The following is a 26,189-nucleotide window of genomic DNA, read 5'->3' as shown; positions in this document are numbered from 1 at the left end:
TGGACAACTGAAGTTGCAGTGTGACATGCTTCTCAAACTAACTTGTGATTTTCTTTCCTTCCTATGTGAATACTTGATGAGAGTTATTTCAGTAATTAATAGTATCAGAAAGTAATGAAAATCCAGGTGTTACTAGTAATGTGTTTTTCTTTATCCTGAAGCTTAATTAAATAACACATCAGCTCTGCTTTCTTATTATTACCAGGTGAATTTTAGTAAAGTTCCAATGGAAATGCGTCTCCCGGTTAGATGTAGCATCCGACGTAGCTTCCTGTCAGGAATTCAGGTTGAATTCAAACAGTCACCTCACCAAAGAAGCTTACGAGCTCAACTATATTGGTTGCAGGTAACATCTTTCATCACGTTCTACATACTAAAAACTTCAGATTTTTTTATTTTATTAATTTATGTGCATGAAGAGGCATCTCCGAATCTTATGTATGTGGTTCTTTGCTCTCTGATGTCAGGGTAGTAAAAATGCTATGAATACACATTTGTGGGAAAGTAGTGCATTCCATGATTTAATTTCATATGGAAAAAATTACACAAAATTGTGGGTTACTGTAAAGCAGGGTGCTATAATGAAAAACAATTTTTTTTGCCGTTTTTAGAAGAAGGAAAAAACAAGAACCTTTTTCAAAATGTATTGACCATAGCTTGTATATTATCATGTAACACCATGTTCTAGCTAGTGTACCTGGACATTAAGACCTCTTAGTGTAGAAAAGCAATCTGTCTACTGGAAAGTAGACAGTAGAAATCTAAATACTCAAAACCAGTATCCAGTAATATATCAGCGTACAAGAGTTTAACAGTGAATGAAGGTGCTCTACTTTTCACTGTTGGCTTTTTTTCACTGAGACAACATATACCATCAGTTTCAGACCCTCTAAATGAATCTTTGAGCATGAAACTCTATAAGCATCCCTCAACCATTTGACCTTTTACAAGTAAACAAGTAACATCCTGAAATAATTTCAGCAAAATCTTTCTCACTTTTTCTTCTTCCCCCAAAATGTGAATGACATTCTTCTTGACCACAGTTTATTTTAAAAAATAAAACAAAAAAAACCCTCAGGCCTTCTAAAACTGCAATGTTTTTTGATTAAAATGGTCTTTGATTATTGTGTCATTAAAACATGGCTGTAATTATGCGATAATTCAGGTTGATAATCAGTTACCAGGATCAATGTTTCCTGTTGTGTTTCACCCGGTGGCCCCTCCCAAGTCAATTGCTTTGGATTCAGGTAAGTAAAAGCCATTAATGATAAAATCCTTACACAATACTGAAGGTAGTAGCTTGGCAATTTTTTAATATATACTTACATATATTTTTATTTTCCAATTCAGAACCAAAACCATTCATTGACATCAGTGTCATCACTAGATTCAACGAATACAGCAAAGTTCTGCAATTCAAGTGAGTTTAGCAGTGTGTTGTAATACCTTAGAGATTTTAAACCTTTTTAGAAGTGAACCCTATTTTAAAGGTCAAATTGTCTTATCCAAACAACTCTTGACTTCAATTGAGTTTTAAATGTCTCTAGTGAAAAAGCAAAATTCTAAAATAAACTTAGAAAGTAAGGACTGTCCTGGTTAAAAAAAAGTTACTAAACAATTTGAATGATGCACCTTCTACTACAGCATCGGAGGTGCATGTCTGCCTGTTGGCTTTATAGTGCTGTTTTTTTGTTGTTGTTGTTGCTCTAACAACAGACAGCTCATACAGTCTCTAATGTAGCTCAAGACTGTTTTACTGTGAAATGTATCTTCTGTACTTAATATGTCTGTGTCTTCATTTGAGTTCTTGCACCACGAAGTGAGATGAAAACATATAGATGGTTACTAATGCAGGTTTTTTCTACCTAGCTGATACTGATAAAATGTTTGAGGATGGTGAATTTTAATAAAATAAAAACTCAATAATATGCCTTTTGGAGAAAGGCAGTTGACTAAGAGGAATATATATGCTGTTTAGGTGATACCAATGGAGCATATAGAATTATAAATATAACAGGTAATTGGTGATGGTTAATATTTTTAAGGTAAATTTTGAAAGTGTTAAGGTATGAATAATGTATAGTAAAGCAACACATGGTTTCATGTGGCTGGCAAGCTCTCCTAACTATAAATATACAGTAAATACTGTAGACAGTCCTACTGTGCAATATTACGTAGTGAAACTTAGAAAAAGCATGTGGTATTTAAATGTGTACAAATACACACTGTTCCTATTCCTGTTTTAGATACTTCATGGTTCTTATTCAGGAAATGGCACTGAAAATTGATCAAGGCTTTTTAGGAGCACTTAATGAACTTTTCACTCCATCTACAGATCCAGAAATTGAAAGGCAAAGGGTAATGTATGGGAGAAACCAGTTTTTGCCACAATAGATCGTTATGGACCTATGTGATTTCTCTGAATATTTCAGTGAATATTGCATTTGAGAACAGTGAGTAGAGGGACTTCTAAAGATAATTCTTAGTGAAACAAAGTTTGAGTAACTGATACTGTGTTATGTATAACGGTATTTTGTTCTTGTAATTTTTCATTAATTGTTTGACACAGTTGTTTCAACTGTAGCTAGAAAGTGCTACAGGTGGTAGGTGAAATAACTGCAGGGTGTAGTGGTCTTCTAACTGATTCATCTATGTGTTCACAGTGTCTTCTGCTTTTTGTCTTTAGGGAGCAGAAGACAGTTAATTTTCATGGCTTTGACTTAAGTATTTTATTCAGATAGTATTCAGAATGATGACATCTTGCATTTGACGCTAGTGTTCATAGGAGTCATTCTCACAAGCTTCTTTTTCTAAGAAATGTTGCCTTCAGATGTACTGTCTAAAATTCTGATTTGGCAAGGAAATACAGAAAACAAAATAAACTCACAAAGTGTGTTATTTTACTAATTTTTCTAAATTAATACAGAAATGGCACCTTTAGTGATTGAGGAATTGAAGGGCCTATCAAGTACTCTATAAAAAAAAAAAAAAAAAAAAACAAAAAAAAACTGAAGTCTTTCAGAAATTGTTTCTGCTCCTTCACCTCGCTCTCCATTTACACATTTAAAGAAGAGAGTGTCGTTACAATTTCTTATACAAAAGTAGTTAGTCCATTTCCAGTTTTGGAGGTGCTGGCCCTTTAGTTGCTAGCAATTTTATTATATTTGGATATGATTATGAGTTCTGCTGGTTTTTCCTCATATATATATATATATATATATATATGTATATATAACATGTACATATTTGTATGCTATTTGTGCCGTCATGTATGGTGATGAAATAACCTTCTTTTCCTTTTGCCTTTTTTCTGTATTAAAACAGTCTAAATTAATTCAGCAAGACATAGATGCACTTAACACCGAATTAATGGAGTCTTCCTTAACAGACTTGTCAATGCTGAGTTTCTTTGAGCTTTTTCATATTTCTCCAATTAAGGTATGTAATAGAGATAATTTGAGCTAATAAAAGACTATAAATGACTTCTTAATTCCTTATACTAAGGATCAACCTTTTGGGTAATTGAGTTCTTCGTACTGTCTTTGGAATTCGGATTTTTTTTATGTTCTCTGGAACTTAATACCTCATTGGAAAACTTACTAGTAGTCTAAGAGTACAAACAGTACTTAACTGTTGCTTATTGGGAGGAGTCAATGTAGATAACATGGAAAAAAGCTATATAAAATCTGAATATATTTAACAGACATGTTGTCTGTTAAATGTAGGAGGGGGGTGCTTTTTTTTGTTTGCTTCTATTATATTTGCTCATGTAAACATAAGCAAAGTTAATTTTTGTAGGGCAATTTGGCACTTCTCTATATGAAAATACATATAAATGCATGTGTTATCAAAGCAATACCATTGTGAGTTCAGGCATGTTTATTCAAATTTTACATTTCCTCAAAGGGAATAAAATATAAACTTGACACTGTTTCAGCACAGGTCTATTTGTTTAACTAATTGTTTCTTTACAGTTGCATTTGAGCCTGTCTCTGGCTTCAGGTGGAGAAGCATCAGATAAGGGTCAAGAAATGATAGCCATCCATTCTCTGAATTTACTGTTAAAAAGTATTGGAGCTACTCTAACAGATGTGGATGATCTTATTTTCAAGTAAGCTAATAAAGATTTTTCAAATTATTTCAATATTTTGGAAAAAAAGCTAGAGTAAATGTTAATAAATAGGTCTGTGTTAAACGTTGCTGACTGACACTAGTATAAATGGGTGAAGCCTTTTAGGAAAGGGAGGAATGGAGGGAAGATGTTGTTTGTGCTCCTTTGCTAGGGAATATGGCTTCAGGATTATCTGAAGGACAAAATAGACTGTTTAAAAGGAAGGAAGCGTGGATGTGAGGAAGTGTGTTGTTAAATAATGCACAATACTTGTCTTTCAGACTTGCTTTCTTTCAAATTAAATACCAGTTCTACAAGAGAGACCAACTGATGAAGAGAGTTGTTAGACATTACAGTGAACAAGTAAGTTTTAGTCAAGCCTTTGTGACAAGTTTTGAGTAACTATGTTATAGAATGAGGAAAATAGGAAAGAAAAGGTGAATAACTCTAAAGGCTATTTTTTTTTTAAAGTTTATGGTACTGAAGTGGGAATCTGATGGCACATGACTGAAATGTAAATACAAAATCCTCCTGAAAATTTATTTAAGAATTTTGTTTTAGTTGCTTTTGTGTTCTTTTTGTCTACACATTTTTTCACCACAGTATTTTGTTGTTTATCTGTAGATATACTGCATCTTTTGCCTAAGCCAGTCTTGATTTTAGTAGAAATACTCACTTGAGTGCTTTAACACCCTGCTTGGGTAGTCAGTAAAAAAATTTATGAGCCTTGAATTCTAACATTGAACTGTATAACAACCAATTAAGCTGTTCTTGTTTTTTCTTTTTTTTTTTTTTCCATTTATTTTTTTTGTTAATTTTTGTTTTTGTTTTTATTCAGTTCCTGAAACAGATGTATGTTCTTGTACTTGGGTTAGATGTTCTTGGAAATCCATTTGGCTTAATCAGAGGCTTGTCTGAGGGAGTTGAAGCTTTCTTTTATGAGCCTTTCCAGGTATGACCTTGTGATTATTCAAACATCTATGAATAGTAGGTTGATATACAGGTAGGATTGTAGTTTTTTGTATCACTGTACTCTCCACTGTTAAGAAAGCAATGTATTTTTTTATGTTGACATTAGAGAAATGCCATATTCAAAAGATTTCATCCTCATCATTTTAAAGGAATTGCTAGTGCTTTCTTGAAATAGTTTTCTTTTATTCATAATAAGCTTTGTTACCAGGGTGCTGTTCAAGGACCTGAAGAATTTGCTGAGGGCTTTGTAATTGGTGTTAGAAGTCTTCTTGGACACACAGTGGGTATGTTGTAATGTATAGTGGGTAGTATTGTTACTCTTTTAATAAAGTAGGTTAACTCATGGATAGCATTTTTCTTATTTGGGAAGGAAAGTAGTTTCTGAAAATACCTACATGGTAATTTTTTGACAATTTATCAGATACTATTGCCAGTATTCATGTTACAGACCATTCATACCTAACTTACTTGAGAGCATCTAAATCTGTTTTGTAGAATTAGGAAGCAAACTGGGAAGCTAGGTAAGTTTAACTGAATTTGTAACATGCTGTGGATGAAACAAGAAATTATAATGGTCCCAAAATATTTGGAAAAGCCTGAGAAATGCACTGAGGACCAGTTCTTGTTAGAGTTCATTTAGTTTTTTATTCAGCTGTGTGTTGCAGCTATTAACAAAAAGTCAGATGCCATCCAATATGATATGTAATATATACTGAGCTGATTCAAGAGTCACCTTTTATTAAGTTTGTGAGTTTCAGGCCAATTTCTTCTCATGATCAACATGGTAGTCAGTCTGTAAATTAGTAATATCTAAATTCAATACAAAAATCTCTGAGCCTTGTGGTTTGTTGTGTGTTTTCTGCTGTTAATTTTACTTTGTGATCTGTTCCATCAGGTGGTGCAGCAGGGGTGGTGTCTAGGATCACTGGCTCTGTTGGGAAAGGCTTAGCTGCCATTACTATGGATAAAGAATATCAACAGAAACGGAGGGAGGAAATGGGTCGTCAGCCAAAAGACTTCGGTGACAGCCTGGCCAAAGGAGGAAAAGGCTTGTTGCGGGTATGAATTTGAAGTTGAGTGTATTATGTGCCAACATGTTGTAATCTTTGCATATGATTTTTAAGCATGTGAGATTGATTGTCTTACTTGGCTTTATCAGTACAAAAACTAAACAGAAGACAAGAACAGAAAATCAGTTTATAGGAGACTCAATATCCTCAATATCATTTATCAGTGTTAGGGTTTGAGGTAATGTAGTTCTTTTGACCAACACAGGGAATTGAGGATAGGGTCTCAAAATGGGAAACTTCCCCCCCTTTTTTTTTTTTTTCCCTTTGCTATCATTTCCTTACAGATCTGAAGTAAAAAGGAAATGTTTTTTTTCCTGATATTGAACTGCATTATTAAGTTTTAAAATGAAGGATGACACAATTGGTTGCCTAGTTAAACCATAGCATTCATATTTCTAAGCAGGAACTTAATTATCTTCTTTGTTCTAGGGTGTTGTTGGGGGTGTGACTGGCATAATCACTAAACCTGTAGAAGGTAAGCGCTAAGGTTGCACTGCACTGCCTAAAGATTTCTTTCAATATTTTAGGATTTATTAATTTTAAGTAATATCAGTCTAAGTGCAGTGGTGGTAAAGCATAGGGAGGTTGTATTTCTAATTCAAATATAACCTTATGCAGTGTTTTACTCAGATACATTTCTAGCTGTTATTTGCTTACCACCTTTTCACTCTTTGTATGAATTAGGGAATGATTGTCTTTTTAATGTATTTTGTAAGGCTTGCTTAGTACCCAGTTTATTTTTTAAATAAAATTAAAGATACTAAAAATGATTCTGTGATTCTTTGGAAAAAAATAGTAATTTTAAGAAGCACTAATTGAAAAAGCTTTGGATGTTATGACATGGGGACATGGGTTTAGTGATGGGACTCAGTAGGTCAGTTTGATGGTTGGACTGAGTCTTGAAGGTCTTTCCAACCTAAATGACTCTACAATTCTGTGACATTTTCTCCATACAATATCGTACAATGTTCATGGCACATGTATATCAGATGTTGAGCTAGTAGATTCTGGATACTACAGAAATAATGAACAACTAAAATAATATGTTTGTCGAAGATGACAGGCATCTTATCACTATAGTTTATTTTGAGGGGACTCCAGAGGCTGGGGAAATATTAATAAAATTTTGGTTTTTATTTTAATAAAATTTTAATTAATTAAATTTAATTTATTAAATTTAAAAATAAATTTAAATTTTAAATTTAATTTTAAATTTAAATTTAATTTATTAAATTATTAATTTAATTAAATTAATAAAATTTATTTTAATAAAATTTTGGTTTTTATTTTTGGGAAATATTAATAAAATTTTGGTTTAGTGCCTGAGAGCAGTATGAGTTTTTTGTTAAGGCTGTCACTTCATCAGTATGATAGATGATGAAAAACACCCAAGAAAATAATACTTCATAGTTCACATCTAAGTGATTTAAATACTGGAAGTTGATTGTTTTGCTGTATTTCACCTGTGTGTTTAGGTTGTTGGCAGATAATTTGAGGTATAGTACTTACCTCACTGGTGGATGAAAACATGGGCTTTCTAAACACTCTTAGCTCTTACAGAGTTATGTATTACCAGAAACATGGAGTCTTGAAGTAGAAATAATTAACTTGTTATGCATGTGCAACTTCGAGCCTTCAGATTATTTTATTGTTGTTATTGACTTATAAAAACTGTTGATCCTCAGTCATGACCAAATGGGTGAGAAGACGGATCTAGTTTGGCTGATGGTTTGGGCTCAAAGGATTGTAGCAAATGGGGTTGTGTCAGACGGGCAACCAAGTGCTGTTGGGGTTCCCCAGGTCTCCACTTTAGGGCCAGTTCTCTTCAATGTTTTTGTAAGTGGTCTGGACACAGGACTTGAATGCACTTTAAGTAGGTTTGCAGATGACACTAAATTAGGAAGATTATGTGTGATGGGTCTACCTTGGATATATGTACCATCTGGGGGATGAGAGCTTGGAGAGCAGCCCCACAGAAAGGAACGTAGAGGTTTTGCTTCATGATAAGTTGAATATGAGTCAACAGAGTGATCTGGCAGCCAAAAGTGCCAGTCATTTCCCGGGGTTCATCAAGCACAGCATTGCTAGCTGGTCAAGGAAAGTGATTGTCCCTTTCTGATCTGTGCTGGTGCGGCCTCACCTAGAGTACCACATACAGTTTGGGCTGTCATAAGATCAGAAGAATGTAAAACTACTACAGAACATGCAAAGGAGGACAGCAAAGATAGTTGAAAGAGGAAGAGTTGAGAGAGGAAGGCATGTGAGGAGCAGCTGAGGTCATTTGGTTTGTTCAACCCAGAGAAGAGGAGACTGAGGGAAGGTGTCATGGTGGCCTGCAGCTTCCTCACAAGGGGAGCAGAGGAGCAGGTGAGGGGAGTGGAGGGGCAGGTGCTGATCTCTTCAGTGACAGCAACAGGACCTGAGGGCAGGGCATGGAGCTGCATCAGGGGAGGTTCAGGCTGGGTGTTAGGAAAAAGTTGTTCACTGAGAGGGTGGTCGAGCACTGGAACAAGCTCTCCGGGGAGTGGTTATGGCACCAAGCCCACAAGAGTTCAAAAATAGTTTGGATGATGCTCTTGGATAGATGGTTTGATTTTTTTGAATGCTCCTGTGGAATGTGTGACTTCTTTGCAGAGCTTTTTAGTACGCAAACTATACACAATCAATTTCTATGGGCTGTTTTCAAGATAAAATTATTCTAATGCAGTTCAGAGCAGTAGTAGTTGAATTCTGTGGTTACTGGTTTCTGGTACATAATTAAAAATACTGTTTTTTTTTCCTGTTTCTTTTAAAGGGGCTAAAAAGGAAGGTGCAGCTGGATTCTTTAAAGGAATTGGAAAGGGGCTTGTAGGAGTGGTAGCCCGCCCAACAGGTGGCATTGTAGATATGGCAAGCAGTACCTTCCAGGGAATTCAAAGGTAAAATGTCAAGAGGAAGTCTTGAAGAGTTCTCCATATGTCATAAACTAGGTGCTGAAATGGTCCAGTAGTGACAGAAATTTGTTAAAGATGATTTGCAGTAGGATTATATAGAACTAAGAGTTACCTAGCAGCTGGTAATGAATGTTTTTTATGATAATTTCTGGAAATTGTTGCTTCATGTCTTGCAGTGTTACAGTTCTCATAAACAGTAACTAGCCCATTTTATCCTTTCGCTACCATCCCTTATGATATTTAAACCTTACCTCTGAGGTAATTTGTGTCCTGCAGAATGCAAATGTTTAAATGTCATTTAAACTTACTGTAAAAAATCCACCATTGAAATTCTGGGAGAAAATTTGCCCGTTTGAGATTCAATTAACAGTAAATGGTGAAACTCAAATATATAGTGAGCTTGTGAGAATACTGTTCCATTGTCTCTGGCAGGGTGGCAGAGTCAACAGAAGAAGTATCTAATCTCCGCCCTCCACGTCTCATTCACGAAGATGGCATTATCCGGCCATACGACAGGGTGGAAGCTGAGGGTTATGATTTATTTGAGGTATGACTTACATTACAGTTTAAGCACTCTAATCTACAGGTTTCCTTAAAAGATTATAGAAATTAGGGAGGAAAAAAGCTGCTCTGAAGGGAGATGGGATTAAGAATGCTTTGAAATATGTGGAAATGTTAAGAAAAATGCATTTGACACTCAGGTCGAATGTTTTGCTTGAAAAAAAAAAAACAACCTAGTACCACTGTCTTCTTCATAAACTAAGCAACTCTTAAATAGGATGAATAAGGCTTGAATTAATTGGCATGTAATAGAATTACTGAAATTCCTGTAGAGTTTGGGTGGTATCAGCAGTTCAAAAAGCTGCATGAGTTGTCAAAATACCACTTTTTGGTATTTATTATGTTGTTCTTAATGCTAACGTGTCATAGCTACAGGCATTATGTAAACGTACTAGCCTGCTTCCACATCTGGATGTGATAACAAATGGAGGTTGAGTAACTATTGGTTTGAAGTCCTAAGTAATCAGAATCCAGTTGAATTGCATTTCAACTTTCACTTTCTTAAAAACTGAAAATGTTTATCTTTTGCTAAGAAGTTAAAGTAACATTACTTTCCTCATTAACAATTTTAAAAATAAAGCTTGCATAATTGCTGCTTTCTTCTTGATGTTCATTTTTTAATCCTTATTTCCTAGCCTATTTCTAATACTTATCTTCTTTCTCTTTCTCTTCTGGCATACGCAGCAAGAACTGGAATAAAGGAGTAAACATTTTCCGTATTTCCTCTTGATTTCCTTTATGGTCTTTTATCTGCCTTAAGTATTTAGATTAAGGGCGTGATTGCGTTTAACACGTACTCTCCCTACCATTCATGTCTTTCCTGTGTAGCAGATAGTGTTTCATGTTGTCCAGGCTAGAAAACAAACAAAAAAAGAAACTGTAATATCTAAGGTAAGATCAGATAAGTGAGAAAGATGAGAGAGAGGTTGTTTTTTAACTCTTATATCTGTTTCATGCTTAGCTCTTTATGAATGTCAGATACTGAAGGCTCTTGGGGAAAAAATCATGGTAGGGTAGATGTTCATTCATTTGTTAGCCTTCTCTTTCTCTTAAAGCTAGGGCTGTGGATGAAGGGAGAGAGGGATGTTTTCATATGTGCACAAAATTTACAGTGGTGATACAGAACAGAATTTTCTTCTGTGAAAATTTTTGCTTAGAATTTCAAGATTATATGGAAATGTTTCTATAAGGACTCTAACTAAACTTGTCTTTCTCTTTCTGTAATATGCCATCGCCCTGCCACTTAAACATTTAATGAACCCTTAGAACTTAAAGTAAACACTACTCCTACTTCTCTTTGGAATTTTATCAGTTAAAAAAATTATATCCAGCTCAGTTGACTCTGGTTTCATTCACAGAATCTTCGGGCTTTTCTGTTTAACATACTTACATGTCAACTGTTAACATGAACATAAATTATACTGTTAACATGAATTTATATTAAAACATATGTCTAAATCAAGTGATGCCATAAATTTCATTTCGAACACAACACCTCAGAAATAACAAACTACACTGAACAAGTTGTCTTGGGAGCCAATTAATTGCTTCTCACACACAAATAAAACTTCAAGCAGACACATCTCTGCTGCTAATGCCTTTCTAGAATTTACTGTTCAATAGTCAGCTATTTTGATTCAAAGTAGTTTAAAAATGTAGGAAAATTATTCTACCTATTTAAGTGAAATCATCAGTGTCATATATTGAGCAAAACAAATTGCTTCATGTAATGAGAATTTTCTGTCTTTAACTTCGGTTATTCTTAGGTCTTGCTTGGGATATTTTTCAGTAATGCTGCGCTTCCTGGTTGGTTGCGCTGTATTTTTTCCATCTATCAAAAAGGAAAATGTAGCACAATTAGCACTGCAAATTGGCTATTATGCATTTCCTGCACATCTAATACTTGCATTTTTCTTAGGCATAAATTTTATTGGTACTATAAATAGTTTCTTCTTTTCCGAAGCCAACTTTCTGAAAATAGCTTTCATTTTTAACTAATTTTGATTTTTGTACTACAGCTTAGTGTTGGGAAGTTTTTGCATTCTAATATAATTTCAAAACAAGATGGACAGTGTCTTACAGGAATAAGATAATTTAAGAGAAGGACAGTTCATGCACACTTAGAAATTTAATTGTCAATAGTCAATTTATCGATGCTAGTTCTGTATATTTTTGATTCCAATTTTGACCCAACATTACATACAGTTTAGCCATAATTCCCACTCTCTCATCTCTCGTATCAACTGTATGCCACCCCTCTTCCCCTGTAAAAGAAGCTAAAGAATAAAATTCATAATAAGAATTATTTAGAAATGGAGAATTTTAACATATAAACCAATCTGGATTCTTAATTCCTGTATTCTCTTGCATGCAAGGCTTCTGGATGATTGCTGTCATCCATACAAATACTGACCTAAAGATTATTCTCCTGCCTGAGCAGTTAAAATTATTTTAAATACCATTCTTACCACCCCTAAATACATCTGCATTTTATCTTGATTTTGTATCATCTCTGATCTGGCCAGTGACTTCTACCTTATTAAACTGAGTAATTAATTGAAATTCATCTGCGAAAGCTCTATTTCTAGCCTGCTGCTTTAGCCATACTAATGGCTCGGCTCAGGTCCATTTACAGTTGGTCACTGCTATCAAATTAAAGGTGACTTGTCGTTGGTGATTAAGATGTTGTTTCAATATTCCTTCTTTTCCAACCGCCTTGCTTTTATATGTGTTATACATCATTAAATTCAGGACTTTTCCATGGGGAAAATGAGCTAAACTTCTTTTAAGTGCTGTAGTATTCTCATCAAAATAAAAGCTTCTTATAAAGATGCCTGAATTTTGACAATGTTCTCAGATCATGAAGTAATTTACATCAAGTGCCCCAACCCCCTTTTTACAAAACACACTGCCATAGCACACTGAATTTCGATCAGGAGTATTGATGCAGCTCTGACTGAATTGCTTAGGCAGAGTGCTCCATGGAAATTCTTACTTTAATAAAGTATTATGTACAAAATTTAAAAGTACTAGCAGGATGGTTTCTGAAGTTACAAAAACAGACTTCATCACCAAAGCTCAGAGGTTAAGTAGAGGAGTAAGCTTATGAATAAATCTCTGTTTAAATATGTGGTTATGTCTCACATCTTGCTTATCCAACAAAAAGATTCAGAATATGAGTTTCAACCTTTGAATTGCAGTCTTGATGGTGATGTTTTTTGCATTTCTTTATTTGTATTTTTTTATATACCTGCATCGGCTATGCTTTGGTTATAAAATGTAAGTTGATATTCTTGTATTCATATACTGCTGTCTTTCTTTCTGTGATTTGAAGAGGTGTAAGGACTTTGAGATAAGCAGTCTTTTGTGGCATTTTTCCCTTTCATGTTTGTTTTACAGTATCAGAAACTTTTAAGATAGTCAGAAAGCGGTATTTTTTCATAGAAGATGGGGACTCTATATTTTTGGTTGTTGGAAATTTGTCAATTAAAATGTTTTTTAAAGTATCACATCTCTGGGGATCAAATCCAGGAGAACGTTGTGCTGTTGATTTCATCTATAGAACATGAATCCACCTTTGAGCTTAAAGGTGTTTTTTGGGTTCTGTTGCAATGTGTGATGATGCTTCAAAACACTTGTTAAACTTCTAAATATGCAAAAATAAAATGCAAATATAAGTAAATGTTGAAGCTTCTTTAATTGATTTTGATGTAAGCTGGATTGACATAAGGTCCTTCCTTTTTCGTTACTTGATCTGTATAGAGTTTTTAGCCTGCATGGTTGACCATAGACAGAAAAATGTGGAGTCAAGTCATAGGTTCAGCTATGGAAATTAATTTTTACAGGGAATAATTAAAAATGTACCGATTTTATTTTGTCCTTCCTCCTTCATTTCAAGTATGTTCTCATTAGATTGTCAGAAACAACTTGAGAAATTTACTTTTATACAGTGTCTGAATTCCCCAATAACAGAAGTAAACTGAAAACCAAAGGTCATTTTTACTTCGAAGAGCATTGGACCAGTTTTGGGGCCTGCAGTTACAGACAGCTGATGGGATATTGTAAACCTGACGACGTGTTCTAGAAAATACTGTTCTTCAGTTAAATACAGAGTAGAAAATTAGAAAAATACTTAGTCAAAAATTGTTGAAGAACCTAAAAATAGCTGGGGAGAACTTAATTATTTTGTTTGGAAGCTTTTTTAAACCTGTGTTCATGGTTTATCATTTGTTATAGTTGACTAACGGAAACAGAGGATGAGTAGTTTGATCTACACTTTCATATAGTTTCCTTGCATATTTGAGATATTGAATAACTACGTCGGTTCAATGCTTTAGAAGCATGATTCTTGAGGTACATTGAGTGTAACTTGGTTGTTTATTTGTGTAAGTCTGGGCCATGCGTTATATTCTCTAAATGTATTGTCACAGGATTTTCACTCTCGATACAAGTCTGTAGAATAGGGTATACTAAATAAATAGGAATTGCTAAACAACCCAAAAAGAAAATTCAAGCTAGGTGAATAGCCTAATGACACTGCAATGTCATGCTCTCCCTTTTGAGGGGAAGGAAGCAGACCTTTCACTGACTCAGCTTGAGGAGTGAGAACACTGTGAGAGCCTGCTTTTAAAGAACCAGTTTAACTAGGTGACATTTAAAAATGCCTTTGAATAGCTTTTGAATTGAAAGCACCGCTTTGACTTCTGTTTTTATGGTCTAAATGTTTTCATTTTCTGTTCCAGAAATTGCACATCAGAAAGCTGGAAAAAGAGACCTACCGATACCACTGTGCGCTTCCAAGAGGCAGAAGGGCAAACCTTATTGTTACCAATAGGTATTTAGGTTTGAAGGCTTCTAAAGGCTTGTCTTCGTTTCAGCTTCAGGATTAGGCATCTGGCTAGTCTAAAGCAGTAGCTATTGTCTGCATATTTATTTTCCTTGTTTGTTTTCTTCATTTTATAATTTGTTTCCTTTACGGAAAATGTAAGATGATGATCAATGATGTTAATACAAGTTCAGGAAGCTATTTTAGTTGACTCTGAGGTCAGTGACTGTTTCATAATAGTGGAGGGAAATGCTCCTTTTTCTGTTTCTGATGTTTCAAATTAGCTTGTGTTAAGTGTCTGTAGTCAAAACTATGTTTTATTAATGCATGTTTACAGTCTCCTTAATTAAAGGATACTCTAAGTGGAGTCTTAGCTTTTCTTATTCAAGTATGAACATAAATATTAAACCCATCAGGCAGTATTTAGAATGTAAGTTGTTACTAGTCTTGGATGCAGTTTGAGGACTCAAAACTTTGTAAATACATTTAGATTAAAAAAAAAAAAAAGGATCCCATAGTTTCTTCTCCATATCCCAGATGTCACCAATTTCTGCCCCTTGCCTGAATCTATGAGGTGGGCTAACCCATATTGAGACTCTGAGAGACATTCCACTTAAATTTGTTTTATAACAACTAGCACACTTCATAATTCATGCTGCAGCAGAACAGGGTTTTTAAGATAAGTACTTACATCTTTTTATAATAGTTGGGTGGTTCAGTTTTTTGCAGCTTCAGCTAAATGTGCACTTCTGTTCTTATCCCAATTGGGATAAGGGATGTGTTTAAGAGTTCTAGTTTAATTCCATTCAAAACTTCCCCTTGTTTTGGTCCTAGTGTGACAGGTAACGTTGGAGTTTTGAAATGTTAGAGGGATTCCTAATTAGCAAATGTAACATGTAATTAGGACTGCCAGATGATCCATTTCTACTTTGCACTTGTTTCAATATATAGCTAGTATTCAGTTTGCTGACTGCCCTCAAATGGTAGAGGCTGGCATTGTGGAAGAGATTTGAATTAATTGATGACACTGTACTATCCAATTCTAGTAAAATGTTTGGATTTGGAGAGATGGGTGAGTTTTGATTTAACTTATCCTGTGCATACTGTGTGATAACATATATCACTATGAGTCCTAATGACAGAGTTATCATCTCAGAGGGTATATTAAAGAAATATTGTTCTACTGCCACATGAATCAGTAGTTTCCATCCACATAGAAAATGCCTTCTTGAGCATATTTCTGGTTTTCATTTCATTTTCTGACAAAGTTCTAGTCCCAAGGAGAAACTGTGTATTGACTTTTTTTTCTTCTGAACAGGAGAGTGATATATGTAAAGGAGGTCGAAATCTTAGGTCACTTAACTACAGAGTGGGATTACTTACTTGAAGACTTTGCATGCTGTCCCACCTATGAAGGAAGCGTTTTAAAAATAACTGTTTTGGTAAGAAAAGTTTTTTTTTTTATATATTATTATTATTATTTCATTTAACACTACTTATTTAGTGATCCGAAGATGCTTAGAGTTTGCTTAAGGGTTCTTTCTAACTGCTGACGTTGGAGCTATGTAGTAGGAGTTGCTTTGTATTTTTGGGAACTATGGGTGGGTTGGAAAGAGACCGTGTGGAAATCTTAACTGAAGTTGACATTCAAGCCATTTAAGTATCAGGTTCTGCATTCTTGTTTTATGAGTCACCCGAACTACATTTTTGTTCCCCTCTGCAACAGGATCAAAGGATGTTCCGCAGGAAGGACAGTGTAGGACATGAAAGTGTAAAGGCAATTCAACTTCAGGATGAATCTACAGCAAGGGTATTTTCTTTCTTCTGTTTTCTTTCTACTTATGATACTGTTAGTAGTTGTTGAAACTCAGCATGTCTAAAAAAAAACAGTAACATTCACCGACTAGTTACAGAATAGTGTGCTATGCCTTGGGACTGTTTCATTTGTTGTTGAAAAATGAGTGTGACCAGGAGAATGAGTTAAGATGGTCTGAAGTGTTCAAGAGAGTAAATGTGATGATAAGTTAAGGTTAAAGCTGGCATCGTCTTATGCTTTGTATATTATAACTCATTAATAGAAAATAGTTCAAATAATTAATGAGCTAGGTTAAGTTCATTCTAGTCTCTAGGAGTCAACATACCTCTGAATTATGCTACCTCCTCATTATTTGAAGATGACTGAATTAACCCAGCAAGTGTACCTCTGTGTGGAACGAATGACAGACTCCTTCCCCCCTTCTCCCTCTCTGCCCATTTTCTACTGATTATTTCCAAATGTTTGCTCATGTTGATGCTGGAGAGGTTGATTTTTGAGTGTTTTTGTTTTATGTATGGCTGGGTTTCCTAGCTAACTCACACAAGCTAAACGAACAGTTGCATAAATTCCATGGTACTTAAACAACAGAAAAATCTACCAGGGTGACTGTGTATCTTGTTGTAGTTTTGTGTTACATTATAAGAGATGATGAATTCTTCCCAGTCCCCACAGTGGAGTAAAATAATTCCACAGGATCTTGCAAGCACGTGTGAAGTAGTAGTTTGAGTAAATGGCAACTCAAAACTAGAATATGCCCAAATTCCTCCTATGAAATTGATCAAGCCATTGAAAAGAACGGGTTAGACAGGGGACAAAAAAGTTGCTATCATTTGAAGACACTTCTTTACATACTGAAACAGTGTATATTACTATTACTTCACCGTCTCCTGTCTAAAGAGTTTTTTTTTAGCCTTCTCATTTGGCATATGTTCCAAATCATGCAGTTGGTTCACTAGGATAAATCCTTTCAACACAAACAAACAGCAACTACAAAAATGTAGGCTACACCATGAAATAAATTACTTCTTTCTGTTTCATTCTCTTTTAAAAATTTTTACTGTTTACCTACATATTTATTTGCTGTTATGCTGGCTTGGGTGTGTTAATAAATTTCTCTGTCTTCGAGTGGAACACTAGTGCTTACCTTTTGTGGATTTCCGTTTGAATGAGTTTATTAGCATTACTCTTAATTTTGCATCTCGTTTCTTTGAATAGATCCCACTTAGAAAACTCTCCTAATTTGACAGGATGCCACAAAAAAGTGTGCTTCACAGATAATTATCACTTCTTTTAAGGCTTCTGTGAAGCTCTTAGTGACAAAAACATGAAACAAATGTCTGCAAGATCAACTTAAGTTTATCTGTATCTTCCTTGTTCTTTCTGTCCCCTATAAAAATAACATGGTTTTTGTTTGCTTGTTTTTTAGTCTTCTGAATCTTTCCCCAGTCTCCATGAGTTACCAGCAATCCATAAATGTTTGAAATGCTTCAGTTACACTCTGATGCATGTTGTCTGTCCATTCAGCTTAACTTACTCTTTCTTCTCATATTCATTGCTTCATAAATTAGTTTGTCTTATTGAAATCAGGAGCAACACTGCCCTCACAAGCATTTCCAACACTTACGCTTTCTCTTAATGCTGTAGTTATTCAGGTAAAATGAGGCTGACCATCCAGACTACCCTAGTACTTGCCCCCTCCTGCCCCTGAGGCATTTACACTTGGCAGTGACATTAATTTTATTGGACTGGAGGTTTATCATAATGTTAATATTTTGGATGTCTTATGCATAACATAAGTTTAATGTTAGGTAGTTGTGAAATGGATTTTTCTAACTATTGGACCAGTTTGTTTGGGTTGTTGCGCTGCTTTGTTCAGCTAGGTTGTTTCTAATTGTATCCTTATTATTTGCTTCTCTTCTAATAATGCAGTGGATTGCAACTATCTATCCAGTTTATTGTGAGCACTTTTTGTTGTAAATGTTGACAGAAGCATGGGCATTTATATCTTCCTTTAAGTATCACGAATTAATCTGTTACATTTAGAGATAATGATAATGAAAGCCTGTTGGTTGGTTGGCCCCAGCATAGTTCTTTTCATAGCCCTATCACCTCAGACTGAAACTTCTAGGTGTAGGCTCTCAGTATTTTTGTATCAATTTTTAGAAGAGAAAATACTGCTAAATTTGATCTGATATTAACTTTTTTTCAAAATGCCCTTGTTCTTTTGATATTTAAATTTTCACTAGAAACAATGTATAATGAAAGGAACAGAGAATGACATGCTGGTTAGGACATCTACTACATTGGGATATATACTTGGTCAGTATATATCTATTTGAGAGGCCTTTGGTTCTAATTATAATTATTGATTCTACTATATTTATTTGAGATGCCTTTGATTCTATTTATTTGAGAGGCCTTGGAAATTAAGCAAAGAGAGAGGGAACACATCCTTTTGTTGGTGTTAGCAAATATTACATATAATGCAAAATGGATATTTTAATGTTAACTGGTATTTTACAGTGCTTTTGTGTTAGTAGTACAGGTTGTAGTTCCTGTTTTTCGGCTAGTATAGTGCTGGACCTTTAAATGGCCTGACTTTGAAAGCCTTCAGAGTGTATAGTATTGGAAAAGGCACTTGCTTATCTGTTTAAGATCGCAGCCCTTGCATTGTGGTGCTGCCTGAGGAAGGTTTATCTAGCTAAGGGTGAATAAAATCATTAATGTGACTACTTGAAAAATCTGAGCAGATTGAAAACATCACTGAAGCTTTTCTGTGTTGACTATTATGTAAGTGAGTCAGAAGCTGTGTATTTAACTTTAGGCAAATAAACTAGCCAATGCATGTGTAGGTTTTGCTGTAGGTGGCAAACTTTAATCTTCATACTTTCAATATATTGTTTTACAGAGAATTTGTTCTGCCATTGTGGAAGCCCAGGCAACAAGAAAACAGCAGAAGCTGGTGAAGCAAGCATCACTGCAGTTGAAGAAACCACAAACACTATCTTGATAACTGGATTTGTCGGGTTTGACCTTTGGTATGCAATCTTATGCCTAAAATTGATTAGAAGCAACATGGAAACTTTTTGCAGAAACTAAAGATAAAATATCTGAGGTCTTCCTTGGACATTAACAGCCATAAATACTTTATTTTAAGAACTTACATGTCTTGCCAAAACTGTGGATTTAATTAACCTAAAATAAGCATCAAAGCCTAAAAGTTACAACTTTTAGCTGAAGTTTTCTCACTCTAAATCTACCTGTTCTGCACTTTTTAATATCGGGATTAAATAGTTATATAATTTGCACTGTAAGGTTATGGTTTACAGACACGTTGTAGTAATCATGGTTCTAGCATTTTGCTAGCTAAAGTGCTTATGTTAGTGACTGATTGAAACAAAAACTTCTATTTTAAGCAGCATTCTGTTTAAATTAAGAAAGCGTATACAATTTAGCTACTCTAATTTGTTCTGTGTCTGCTTAGTATCCTAAAAATAGTGCACTGGAGTAACATAAAAATGACTAATGAATGAAATAGGTTATTGTTGTGTGGGGATGCTTACTTCAGAATGTTGTCATTTACACTGCAAATTTGTAAATGAAAATCTGCACTTTAAAAATGGAAAATATTGTTTATCTGTCTTGATCATGTATATGATTTGGGTTATATCACTGTAGCTTAAAGACCTTCCCATGGAGGAACAGTACACTCTTGTACTGTGAGAATGCCAAAAGCTTAAATCAAAATTGTTTGCAATATTTTAGTGTATAGTTATTTCACAGGAAAAGTGCCATCTAATTAAGCTAAAATATGCTTCTGATATGTTATTTTCTGTTGTGGTTTTTCCTTCTGAAGACCCTTAAAATACAGTTTAATAAGATACTTAAGCATATTCAAAACATTCCCTATATATACTATGGTATGAGTAATCCTACGAACTTAATTGAGACAAATTCTGTAACACAAGGCTTACGCACAAGTAACTGGGTCAGGGACTATATGAGCAAATCAAATGGGTGTTAGTTCAGTGAACAGTAACAACACTTGCTGTCAGTCTTTGGCTCTCAAGTACAGAAGATGCTCTTATGTGTGCTTACTCTTACAAATTTGTTCTTTCCATCTTACTTCACTTGGAAACCATCAATGAATGATTTCTGTATTATTATTTCATTTTATCCTAGACAATAGTTACAGATACGAACTCAGAGTAAAACTGGTGATATTCTTGCATAGATCTATTCTGTAAGTGCAGCTGTTGTGAGAGCTAGGCCTGGATTTTTGAACTTTGTCCATAGTTAAGGGCTGCTGGATTCTATAAATGTGTTCTGAACGTGTACCTTTTCATTAGATATCTTCTGGAGAGCATCTGCAGCCGTGATTTTATTGCTCTTGTATGCACATGGTTATTAATCCTGTTCAGTCCAGGGGAAATAAACGTGGTACAACCTTTGTCTGTAATATCACCTGTGTTCTAGAAAGCTCTGCTTAAACATTGAGATTAGCAGCCTAGGTTGTATGTATTTCAAGCCTTGTGTTAAAAAGTATATATATTGACAATAAATTTTTATATGCAGTTGTTTGTGCAATGGTTTTAATGATGCTGCTTTTGAAATACATTTTATTCTCTTGGTTTGCTGTGTGTCAATGTCACGATATGGGGAAAAAAAATGGAATATTAATGTATTTCATGAGCTATTTGCAGCCCTGTGCTTCCTTCAGCTTGGTGTCTGGCATTTAAGGGATGGTTCTGTATGTATTGTCTTTTAATCCTAGCTGAAAGTAGATTTCAGTTCTGTGTATCTTTGTGTTTACGATGTGCCATTTCTGAGATGGAGAATTGAAGCTTAAAACAGTTCTGATTATGCATTTCTTGCTCTGGTCTTCTGCTTGCTTCAGTTCTGTACTTCATTTCTATTTGTAAGCCTTCTGGATTGAGTTCTCAAGAGTAGATACTTTTTCTCACTGTATTTCACTGTAGGTACAGTAGGTACAGTGAAATAGCTTTCTGTTTAAAGCAGTTTGAAGAAGCAATAGGGTTTTAAGGAAGAACTTTTGATTTTGAAATGCTTGCTTTTGCAGTTTGTGTTTCTAGCTGAATTTGAAGTGGTAGATGTCGCTAGGACTTCCAGCTGAGGTAGTGAATGACCTTCTGTACCACTTGGATCGAGCACTCTGGAGGACATGAGAGATCGCTTGCTTCACAAGAAATTGCATTTCTTGTTTAAATGAAGATAGCTGTTAGGGTCTCTTATGTTTCCAATGCTTGTCCTGTGCTTTCTTCAGTCTTCTATTGATTGTGTCCTTCTCTCTTCTGCTCTGTTGTTGCATCTAGCCTTTTGCATTGCTGTATTCTCTACAGCCTTTGGCTGTACGTAGGTTTTGTTGTCTGATGTTGTCAGCTTTTTTTTTGTCCTGTTCCCTTTCTGTCCTTTTTCTGAAACTTCCCACCTTGTTAAAGTGCTGGCTGAACGAATTAGGGCTGAGGAGAGTCTCTTGACTCATATATCTAAGTATATATGCATAAAAACAGTGAACGAATTAAATATGGTTTAGATGATCTGTAGGAATGAGGCATTGCTGGAGTAGATAATCTTTAGTGATGAATTTTCGACTAATTGCTTTGGTGCCAAATGAGCTTTTTGGAAGATTTAGGCACACCCTTGCAGTGTTGCAACAAGGTGATTTCCCATCCCTTGCAAATGTTATACTTTTATGAAGTTCTAGAATTTCAGTCCTACTGAACATCAATGGGCCAAACAGTTGAGATCTTTCTAGACCTTTCATTACAGTGAGCTCCTGGAGGTTTTTGCTGTCTCAAAACCCAAGTTTTTACTAATTCAAAGACATGGAATACTAGATAGCTAGAACAGAACTCCATGCATTTATGGCCTGGATCCCTGCTTTCCGTCAATTACTCTGTTGCTTTTTGGATGACCACAGGTTTCTCTGGCTCTTCAAAAGCATTTATTTCCATGACTTGTATGGCTATTCTGTCCTTGCAGCTCTGTTTTTCAGTTTCTTGCTTGAGATGTAGCCTCCTTTCTGCAGCTACTTCATTCCTTTCTGCCATGCCATTCCCTTACTCCCAGCATCCTCAGTCCTCCTAGATGAGGATTAGCATGCACTTCAGTGGAGATCTATCTCAATCTAGTAATCATTTTGAAGGACAGTAGTAGAAACTGATATTAAAATCAAACTATTTAGTATGTTTTGATTATAGTCCTAGAACCATGTAATATTTAAAAAAAAAAAAAAAAATCCAAAAAACTGCCTAGGAGGTTTCAATGTAAATAAAAGGTGTCTGTGATTTTTCAGAGGGTGGTTCTGTGGATTTTTAGTTATTGATTTATTTATTTAAGGAAGTACTATTACTTTGTTTTCAATGAATTTCTGTCCAATCTGGAGACTAGTAAGTCTAGATTTTATTCAGACTTTTTCAAAAGAACCTTATGTTGATTAATTATGCAGTCATTGTGATGTTTTTCTTTACAGAATATGTCAACCACTTAAAACTACTAAAGTGAACTTCAAAAACACCAAGCAAATTTAAAAAACAAAACAAAACTCCTCCAAGAATAAACAAAAAGACCCACCCTGTATAACACTCTCTCTTAAAAACATTCAGGGTGTAGGGTCTTTATCCTTGGGGATACTTATATCCTGACTAGACATTGTCCTCAACAACCTGCTGTAGCTGACTATGGTTGGACTCTGTAAAACCCAGAGATATCTTCCAACCACAGCTGTTCTGTGATTCTTTGCCAGTAAGAAATTTGAAACACCTTTAGAAAGGAGGGGAAAAAAACAAGTGAGAGATTGTGTTTCCTGGGTTAACGTAAAACTGCCAAAAGAGTTCTACACTTTTCACTATCTATTTTAATGATTTTCTCAGCCCTTGCAGTCTGGAAGAATGTTTGGTTTATTATGGACACTGATAGAGAGTGTTTTAGTAATAAGAGATTAAATATAGTCTCTTGAATGATTAATTGTGAAGTTGAAGGAAGGGATAAATAAAGAAATTCAGCAAAACAATCAAAAACTAAGTTTAGAAGAGGGAACTGAGTTGTGAAACTTTTCTTGAAACTAGCTAGCCACCATTTATTTGACAAAAATTTTTTTCAACAGCTTCTGAAGTCAAATTTACTCAAATCTGAGTGTGAAGACTTAACTTCAAATAGATGCCAGTGGACTGACCACTTCAACAGAAATGATAATATAAGAAACAAGTGGAGGGATTTGAGAATCACTGTATACAACTTGAGATTCCATCTGAAAAATCAAACCTATAGTTTCTTTATTAACATGTCCTGGATGAAGGTATGCTTTTGAGAGGGAGGGCAGTTACCAATTAAGCATATGATGCTACACAGTGTATGAAGTGCAGGTTGAAGAAAAAAGACTTAGACATATAGATGTAAAAGAAAATGTGTTCTGAATGCATGAATATTTTTCAGTTTACTGATGCTTCCTAGATGATGATTGTCATCAGCTAAGCAACCAAGATAGTAGCTTATACTATTCACCTCACTTAACTGGGTGAGAAAAGCCTAAGTGTGAAAGGAGATACAACTCTAAGGAGTTGACCTATAAAAATGAAGTTGTGAGTTTAAAACATTTGCTTCATCATATTTTATTTTCACTTTAACATTTCTCTACAGGTCAACAAGGATATTTCTACTTATAAAATGATTTAATATAGTTTATCTCTTTTACAGTGCTTCAGAGTTTCTCTCCTGATCTAATCTTTAGTGTTCAGTTTGCATTTGGGGTGAGGGGAAGGAGGAACCCCATAATTTAGGTGTGTTAGCTGGTAATGAAAGAAAGTGAAAGCAGGATGGTGGTAAATCCATAAAATGGATTATCCATAAAATGGCTAACTCTTCAGAGGCAGAATATTGGTCAAAGGTGTTTTGATGTACTGAAATCTTGCTACAAATTCCTTTTATGTCAGTACTGAAAAGTACTGAAAAATACCTCATCCAGTTATGAAGAATAACTGCATTACTTGAAAACAGTAAATGTATTGAATTTTAACAAGGAAGAAATTTCTGCTTGGATTTCAGTCAGGGAGGCAGAGACATTCCTAGACATTTACTGGAGTCAGCAGATGGAAAACTGAAAATCCTCTTTATTGATAATATGACAGCAGTCAAGTTCCAGCGTTCATCTTGTGTGTGCCCAGGTTGTTTGTAGGCTCTACTGTTTATCAAAGGTAAGCACAGTAAGGATGTATAATTCTGAAAAATACTTATCCAAAACAAAGACTTGGAAAATAGGAAAGGTGATGATGTACTCCATGATGTGGCATACTTCTAGGCGTTTGAAACTTCTCCATTAGGAATGAATAAATTCAGTATATATATTATATATTTATATAATAAAAGCTTCATAGGTAAAGCACTGAGCTGTGCAGGTTCTAGCCTCTGCTGTGATAAATATGGTCCTGAATCTGTCCTTGATTTAGAAGATTTACGAGGACTGTGTTGTGCTTATAAAGCTTTCTGTTGGGTTTATTTACCTCTGGCTGTGCTTTACATTTTCCTGCTGGAAATAAGTTTGCTGTTCATTTTTAAAGAGCTATGACATGGAATTAAAATGCTCTTAAGGAGTCCCAAAATACTTGTACATCTGATTCCATAGGATTATTGCAGATTAATTATCAGTAAAAGCAGGACAGAAGATATCTTGAGTCAATAACTTACGTGTAAGAAACCTTATCCTGTCTTGAAAGGAATATAATCGAAGAATAGGGTATAATGCAAGTATAGTATGACATTCGAACAAACTTGTGGGGGAGCATTTTTCTACAATTGCTCTTACATTAGAACGATAACATCAGTAGGCTTGTCACTGGGGGACAGTCCTGAAGAAAAATCTCTTAAATTTGAACCCCAGTCAGTTAACTTTGTTCTGTCCAATGCAAGACATTCTGTAGACTTTTAACAGAGCAAAACACTTTGAGTAATTGATAACCAATGCTGATAAGCATCAAAACAGTAGACACGTTCTCCAAATTTTTATGGGATGTTACAAATAGAACATACTATAAAAACCTTTGCAATTAATTCTAAGTGGATTTAATCTGATAACACTGTAGTATAGCAGAAATCTATGTGAAATAGGTATGGGAAAATCCATAGATAATGAGTTGCTATCAAGTGCTACAGTGAATTGTTGTTTCAGTAGCTATCCACAAGGTGGGAGAATGGTCCTTCATATTTTAGTGCTGTTGTCTTTTCTCTTTTTTGCCCACCCTCCTCCCACCTGGATACTGTACTGTTGAAATCACCTAGTCGATATGGTCAAGGCAGAGCATGGAGCTATATGTCAGAGGCTGTCAGAAACTTTACCAACTGTAGATCCAAGCCTGAAGCTTTAGAAGTGTTGAAAATATAATATAAAGCTCATTCAAATGTGAATTCTTACTTGTCCATAGAGCACTATAGGAATTGATGCCAATTTCCATGCGTAAAAATTTCTTTAATGTTTTAGAGTAAAACCTTCCTGTGTAGTTTTTAATTAAGTGCTCATTCTGCTAATGAGGCTGTTAAATTGCAGAAATTGATCTGAAGATGGCTGCATAACAGACTGTGATAAGGTATGTACTGCTTTTTTTGTGTGTTTTTTAATAAATTCAGAGAGATCTAAGGCAGCCCAAGAAGTCATCTCAAAACTGTTTAATGTGATTTTGTGTTCTTTTGCACTGTTCATATAAAGGTAAATCTAGTTTTCCTAAATAGAGGAGCTTGCTCTATGACATATCTATTTCAAATAGTGCTTAAAAACTAAGACCGGCTAATACTTGCCAACAAAGTGGAAAATGAAAAAGTAAGTAATGTTATTCTGTATTTGGGTCATGATTGCCATTTCTTACTGTACAGACTTAGCGCTATGAGCTAC

The 26,189-nt window shown here is 34.9% G+C and overlaps 1 protein-coding gene across 3 annotated transcripts in view; it reads left to right on the top strand.

Moving 5' to 3' along the window:
• The window catches only part of VPS13C (vacuolar protein sorting 13 homolog C), an 87,414-nt gene extending 66,549 nt beyond the window's left edge, over positions 1-20,865 (top strand). For 2 of the 3 annotated variants that reach the window (XM_035335298.1, XM_035335297.1), the window contains 17 exons: positions 206-346; positions 1,166-1,247; positions 1,351-1,420; positions 2,247-2,358; positions 3,325-3,438; positions 3,975-4,111; positions 4,393-4,474; positions 4,950-5,063; positions 5,292-5,367; positions 5,979-6,142; positions 6,583-6,628; positions 8,948-9,071; positions 9,519-9,633; positions 14,390-14,481; positions 15,791-15,914; positions 16,199-16,282; positions 19,197-20,865. In XM_035335298.1, coding sequence (XP_035191189.1) covers positions 206-346; positions 1,166-1,247; positions 1,351-1,420; positions 2,247-2,358; positions 3,325-3,438; positions 3,975-4,111; positions 4,393-4,474; positions 4,950-5,063; positions 5,292-5,367; positions 5,979-6,142; positions 6,583-6,628; positions 8,948-9,071; positions 9,519-9,633; positions 14,390-14,481; positions 15,791-15,914; positions 16,199-16,282; positions 19,197-19,298 — 1,779 coding nt within the window. In that variant the 3' untranslated portion in view covers positions 19,299-20,865. Of the gene's footprint in view, positions 1-205; positions 347-1,165; positions 1,248-1,350; positions 1,421-2,246; positions 2,359-3,324; positions 3,439-3,974; positions 4,112-4,392; positions 4,475-4,949; positions 5,064-5,291; positions 5,368-5,978; positions 6,143-6,582; positions 6,629-8,947; positions 9,072-9,518; positions 9,634-10,331; positions 13,330-14,389; positions 14,482-15,790; positions 15,915-16,198; positions 16,283-19,196 lie in introns of those variants that run through there. The other variant, XM_035335300.1, reaches the window with a different exon arrangement.
• The last annotated feature ends 5,324 nt before the right edge of the window (positions 20,866-26,189 follow it).

The sequence above is a fragment of the Oxyura jamaicensis genome, chromosome 10 (assembly GCF_011077185.1).
Source record: "Oxyura jamaicensis isolate SHBP4307 breed ruddy duck chromosome 10, BPBGC_Ojam_1.0, whole genome shotgun sequence".
NCBI lineage: Eukaryota > Metazoa > Chordata > Aves > Anseriformes > Anatidae > Oxyura > Oxyura jamaicensis.
The sequence above is the reverse complement of the archived record's forward strand: the minus strand, read 5'-3'. Positions and strand labels throughout refer to the sequence as shown.